This window comes from Sceloporus occidentalis, unplaced genomic scaffold (assembly GCF_023333645.1).
Source record: "Sceloporus occidentalis isolate IW3139 unplaced genomic scaffold, rSceOcc1.0.p SCAF_3, whole genome shotgun sequence".
Taxonomy (NCBI): domain Eukaryota; kingdom Metazoa; phylum Chordata; class Lepidosauria; order Squamata; family Phrynosomatidae; genus Sceloporus; species Sceloporus occidentalis.
Window position 1 is genome coordinate 184,899,926 of NW_028316983.1, and position 6,871 is coordinate 184,906,796.

At 40.2% G+C, this 6,871-nt stretch overlaps 1 protein-coding gene across 1 annotated transcript; it reads right to left on the reverse strand.

The window, feature by feature from the left end:
• Positions 1 to 772: 772 nt before the first annotated feature.
• On the reverse strand, positions 773 to 3,117 carry LRRC30 (leucine rich repeat containing 30). Its single transcript, XM_089518841.1, has one exon. The coding sequence runs from the start codon at positions 2,864 to 2,866 to the stop codon at positions 1,970 to 1,972; it is 897 nt and encodes a 298-aa protein (XP_089374967.1). The 5' UTR covers positions 2,867 to 3,117; the 3' UTR covers positions 773 to 1,969.
• Between the last annotated feature and the right edge of the window lie 3,754 nt (positions 3,118 to 6,871).

Genomic DNA, 6,871 nt, shown 5'->3' on the forward strand with positions numbered 1-6,871 from the left:
CTTGATTCACTTGCCTCTTCCTTTTTCTTAATTGCGTGCATGGAACTTGGAACTGCTGAACAAGTGTATTTAAGACTCCTGAATTTCCTTTCACAAATTGCTCCAAGTGAGATACAAATCAAGTTTATGTTCTCTCCAATCTAGGTAGCCTGCTCACTTTTGAGGTATCCCATTAGCACAAAATTTTCAGGCAGTATTCCCTGTTCTGCATCATTACATCTTGCATAGGCAAACTGCTGAAGCTGCTGACTGCACCATTTTAAAAGTGCATTTTACAGTTACAAATTCCTGTTTCTGAAGTGAAGTTTTTATTTTATTTTATTTAAAAGCTGTCAGGATTTTTAACATTCATTTCAGTGCTCGTAGGTCTCTGTACAATGGCTACAAGTTAAATGTGAAAAGTGAAAATGTTTTCCCCCTCCAGAATTACCATAAAAATGAAAACTTTCCAATGCATGTGTCGTTCATCCTTCCTTATATTATAATGTGTATGCAGCCTAGGATTTCTTTCATGTTACTTTTTGTGCACTCCATCGGTTGTATGTCCCTTTCATTTTACCCATTATTCACACTCCTACCTTCCGCAGATCGATCAATTTTGGTGCAATGAAGTCAAACCCCCCTTTTTCCTTCTTTTTTGCTTCAACAGTCTTCCTATCTCATCCAAATAGTTGCAGAGATATTTTAGGTTCATTAAAGAAAGTAAATTAGGTAAGAATTTTACAGCATCTTCCACCAGCAGCTATTTATATTACAAGAGAAAACCTCCCAGCGAACATGACAGAGTTCTCATATAATGCATGCCTGTGCCTACAGGTCTGGAAAGGAGACATTTGGTTTTGAAGTAAGCATATCAAGCTTTAAATTGATATGTCTTCTCCACGCAGAAAGAGGCCCTGGCATTTGTTTTATGAAAAAACTGGGAAACTAGAAAGCTCTAAGCTACAAATCCTGATGGAATTAATGGGAATGAGCAAAAATACAGGGTCTAGGGGAAGTGAGGGAGAGAGGTTCATGCCCTGATCTCCAGTGTCAAACAACTTGTTCAGATTACGGGGAAAGGTGGAAACATTATGTAAAATTAGTACAGTTGTCTTTGATTATACTTAGCTGCTTCTTAATCATGCAATTGTTATTTGGAAGCATGACATCACCTCTCATATCTCAAGTTAACTAACTGTGAACTCTGTCTAGTATTTGCTACAGGGCATTTTCTTATCATATACCTTACCACCACAAAATTTTGAGAGACTCATGGGGTGCATTTTTTTTAATGTGATATTTGGTAGTTTCCATTCTAGACACTTACTCCCAGTGGTCAATGCACTATGTTTAGTTATTTTTCTTATGATCATTTTGGTAGCTAGTTTGTTTTTCTTTGATCGCACACATTAGCGACTTAGTTGCACAGAGAAACAACATGTAGTTGTTGCATAGGTTCTTGCACAGCAGCAAATCACTTTCCTGATCTGATGCTAAAGAACATGTCTTCTTAAAGTACATGTTCATTTTCATGCTGTAAGCATTTTAGCATCATCCCCACCTAACCCATGTACCACATCCTGAACAGAAATTAAAAGTGTCTCTGAATTTTACAAGACCACTACATCATAAAAACTCTACCTTCTTTAAATTAACATTATTATAGTCTGATATATGGAAACAGATACTCCTAAAATACAATCGTCCTTCTATTAAATTAACCTGCTTACAAGTCACTGCCATCATCATGACTCAATTGCATTCCCCCTCCTGCAAAAGATATGTCAGTATTGCTAGGATACATATTTATTTGGAAAATACATTCATTGCACAGTCAGTATAAAGTCAATGTACTTGCTGTCAGGTAAACTTTATTGCAACTGTATTCCAGCTCCTGATTTGTGCAGTGAAGTTCACTGGCCAGAAAAATTGAAAGCCACAACCGAGGAAACATGACCGCTGCCACTATCCCAAACGAAGCCCATGTTTATGGGAGCTGATTTTTATCTTTGAGATAGCTGTAGAGTGCATCCAGTCCACCTTCTATAATCTGTGGCAGTGGTTTGGACAAAGGGTTGTGTGAAATATGGAACCCCTTATCTATTGGATTCCAAGCAATTTTGGTCAGTCTATGCAGCAAATAGAGTTCATCTGGGAGAGTCTGGATACAATTGTAATCAACATTTAGGAGTTCAAGAGCAGTGACTAAGCAGATAGATTTTGGCAAGGCACGGATATTGTTATAGTCAGCAATGAATATCTGTAGGTGGACTAGAAATTGGATACTGTCTCCAATGTTCTCAAGTTTATTGCAGCCTACGTGTAAAAAATCTAAGTTCCTCAATGCAAAAACACTTAGAGGAATGTAAATGAACCGATTGTTGCTAAGATTCAGCTTTCTCAGGTTTGTCAGTTCTGTGATGCTTGAAGGGAGATGGGAGATACGGTTGTGAGAAAGGCTCAAAACCTCCAGCTTCTTGCAGTGTCCAATTTCTGCAGGTATTTCAGTCAGGCAGTTCATATTGACAAATAAAATCTTCAGGTTTCTAAGCAGCCCAATCTCTTTTGGTAGAGATTTCATACGATTCCCACACAGGTTAAGCACTGCCAGTCTGTCAAGTGTGCCCAGAGCAGGAGGAAGGATCACCAGTTGATTGTGTGAGAGATTCAGTTTCTGGACCTGTGGCAATCCCCATAAAAAGTCAGGAACCCTTGTCATCCCCTTCATTATGAGGCTCAAACTGACATACTGTAGTCCACACTTCAACAGTGTTCTTGGGTCTTTTCCAGAAAGAAGAGTTTCTTCCCACAGAGGTAGCTTCTGGCTTCTCTTCAGCAGCATCATGCTTTTCTTCCCTTGGCCCTTGGAGTTCTTTCCACCCATAAAACCTCCAGCTTTGCTGCTTCTGCTTACTGAAGCTGTGTTTTTGTTGCCTCCAATAATTAACACCTGCCAAAAGGTTTCAGTTTTCAAAAGAGTCGTAAAACAAGATCATCTCAGGAAGATGTGCAAAGACTTTGAAGGCCACCTTTCCTCTCAAAGAGCCTCAGCAGCTGCTAAAATAAGTTTCATTTCTCCAGGATGGGACTTGAAGATGTTTTCTTTGGTGCTATATGCTGTAATGACACACTAGCTACTGACACTTCTGAGCAAACCACTTCCATTCAAACTGAATGCCACAAGGCAGCTGTTACTGTCATTTTGTCTGTGGCTTTATTGGATAGATACGCATCCTCATTGCAAAGAGGTCACTGCAAAGCCATATATAACTTCACCATGTCAGCTTTCTTGGATTTCTGGTGCATGAGGTAGCAACAGGACAATTAGGAAGAGCAACTATAAAAAACATAGTGAGATCCCCCCCCCCCCCCAGTAATGTTTATTCAGCTGAGGAACAACCTTCATGTTAATGTTAATGTTTACAGCAGCACCCGCTTCAACAGAGCTTGTGTTCTTCAGATAAATTTTGTTTTGTGGTCAGAGAAAAACAAGACTTTATGGCACTTTTTTTGAGATTTTATGAATCCTGAGATAGCTTTTCTTTATGTCCTGCATTCTTACATGTGAATGGATCTGATTTAATGCTTTTTGTCTTCTTAACACATACTTGTAGCTGAGATTTAGGAAGGGGTATGTACATTTCAATTTACCTTAGTCTGATCTGTAAATTATCCAGAGTCTTAATATGTACTTTCTGAAGTGACTTTAAGGCTCAGAAAATGATCTACACCCAAACAATATCAAAATATCCTGTCCACCCACCACCACCCAAACTCACTTTTATGTACATGTCTGCAGTCATAGTTGGTGGCGTCCACATCAGCAAGATAGCTATTCAATGTACTGTGCTAAATTCAATCCCTAAATTAGTTCAGCACCTTGGATATGTCCTTTAAGGTCCACATTGAAATTTGGAGTAGATTCATCTCCTCACTGACATGGAAGTCGTCAGCCAACCCTGTTGAGTCAACTGTAGTCATAGTGATAGTGGTCTGCAGGATCTGGACATAGGAAGTCTATTGTTACTTCCTTCTGCTCCACTACCTCATTGGAGTTCACTCTGCTTTTGTTATGGTATGGGGAGTGCAAACACAAAGACTTAGAATCATTCTGGCAGGCCATCGTTTCTCCAACCTAGAAGCCAAGGGAAAGGTAAGTTTTGGACAGCTGAAGATTGGTGAGAAGTGTGTTTGGAAGGGATGATAGAGAAGGGAGGTCTGGTAATTCTTCTCTAGCTTCTGTTTTGGGAAAAAAATGTGTGTGCCATTTGAGGTGCATTTTCACAAATACCTGCAGTTTTCTTTTGAGTCTGAGTTTGGGGAATTTTGTTACATCTCTTCAGAAATTGAAAACAAACTGTAGTGTCTAAGTTGAGATGCTGGACGATGTCCTGTAAAATATAGTTATTTCAGCTATTGATACCACCCAACCTTGACAAAATACTTTAGAATGTTTCCACCATGCTTTATTTGTTTTCTTGATTCAGAAAAGGAAAGATAACAGAGATGTAAATGCAATGTTGAATATTAGTGACCAGCTAGTTCCCCTGGGGCTCCGACTGACACATACAAAGTCTACAGTTTCCCCTGCTGAATTCCAGCTGTCCGAAAGAGATGAGGAAGAAGGTTAGGAGGTCACTCAAAATACTGACTTTGCCCACTGAATAGACACACAGTGTATGCATAAATGCTCCTATAGAATATCTTCTGACCCAGTGCTTGGAAAAGGTACTTTAAAAAAATTACAACTTCTAGGATCTTTCAACCTTTATGGTCACAAGTTTGGGAAATGCAGGAAAAAACTTTTCCAAACTCTGTTCTGGTTCAGCAAGAACTTTGTTTATCTTCTATACTGAATCTTTTTCCTTGCAGTTGCAGAAAAAAGGTATGTCCAGTTTGGTTTCCTGTTTGCCAAACTGGGCGGACAGGAAATGCACAGTCTGCATGGTATTGTCGCGATGATGATACTGTTGATATTATCACAACAGCCCTGTGGGATGCATTAAACTACACTGAGATATGATGACAAGTTCAAGGTCACCCAGTGAGTTACATGGCTAAGTAGGGAAATGTACCTCTCTCCTAATCCAACATTAACAATATTGAGTGTTAAACCAGATTCTGACCCTGAACTCTTCCAGGCAAAATAAGTGCTAATTTCAAAATGAGAGTGGGATTCACCAAATCAGAATCTGCTCTTATCACAGGACATTTGCAAGAAAAGGAAATACAAGTTGGGCAGGAAATGAGGAAAAGCATGGAGATACTGGTGTGTGTGTGTGTGTTGGACTGGAATTGTAGTCTGAAAAGTAATTTTTTCAAGTGCTCGTTTAGTCACAACATTTGGTTTCCAGTTTAGTTTCTGTTTTATTAATTTGGGCTGCAATGTCTTGAGGGTGGAAAGAGTGGAAGAAAAGCTGAAAATTAATTGAGCAAATAAAATCTTGTTCTAGCTGTTATTAAATTTAGAAGCATGGCATACTCCTTAAATTGAAAGCATTGGGGCCTGATGCTCATTCTCCATCAAAATCTGAAAAGTAATGCTACAAATCAATTTGATCTAAAGGAAGTGGGCTAAAAAAAGTTGCACTCACAATAATGAACACAAAAGCTTTCAAGGCTTTACCCCTAAATTGTGAATATTTTACTGATTTTCCATTTAGGAAAAACAAATAAGACAAAAATATTCCAAACTATTGATAATAAAAGAGAATTTCTAAAACAACATTTCTAAAACAACATACTTAGGTTAGATTAGAGCAAATGGCAGCAAAGACAAGTTGTTCTTGTCTTGAAAGTACTGGCAATTCATAATTTATTATTTAAAGATGAAAAGATTTACGTCTTTGCAAAACATAAACAAAACAAAGACATTGTGAAGGTGCTGCTCTAAATGAGGATAGAACGTGCAATGTCAGACCATGTAACTCCATTTTACTCCATAAATGCCTGCATATGGCTAAAATCTAGAGCCCTGTCCAAGTGTCACAAATGTACTTGAAAGTACAGTGTTCCCACACCATACATGGGCTCACCATATGCAGACACAAGGACACATGGACGGTGCGCCCCAGCACTTTTAATGGCGTGTGCACCCGCAGCACACAAGAGGCCACCACCTTAGAAAACAACAAGACTTGAGTCCCTTCCTCAGCCTCTTCATTGGACTCTTCCTCCAGGTCCCAGTCCTGCAGCTCTTGGCCCATGACAGTCCCATGTTTTTTCCCTTACATGTGGGGGTGTGGGGCAGAACGGATCCCCTGTGTATCTGAAGAGTGCACTGTAACTATGGCTTTGTCTCCATGGGCTGAAAGGTTTGTTCCCCCACCTGTGTTCTGATGTTGTCCTGTTTGGTTGATGCAGGGCCCAAGCCCTGGTTCTGGTGTAGACAGCCCAGTTGATGTCTGGCATGTCCCACATCAGAACGAGGGCATAGCAAGGTTACAACAGATAAAAAAACTTACCTATTGCTCTGGCTCTTCTGGAAAGATCCAGAGCCTTTCATTACTGTGCCACAGTTGCTGTCTGCATGGGCATCCTGCTGGATTGCCTGGCACCACTGTCATGGGTCACCTGTTCTGAGGTCAGAATGAGAGGCTGAGTGCCTTGTTCTGACCTCAGAAATAAATGACATACAGCACTGGCAGATGTGCTAGGTGGCCCAGGGGGATGCCTGTGCAGGCAGCCTTGGCAGTGTAGGGACAGAGGGCCAGGTAGCAGGGGAGAAACAGGCAGTTGTGTGGCCTATGTGGTAAAGGTATGAGGAGATCCTCTGATATACATGAAGGCATTCCATATGATTGGAAATCCAGATGTTTCAGTTGCCTGTAAATCTCCATGTATACTAGAGTCTCTCATCTTCAGTCACAATGATGGGGCTTGCTTGCTT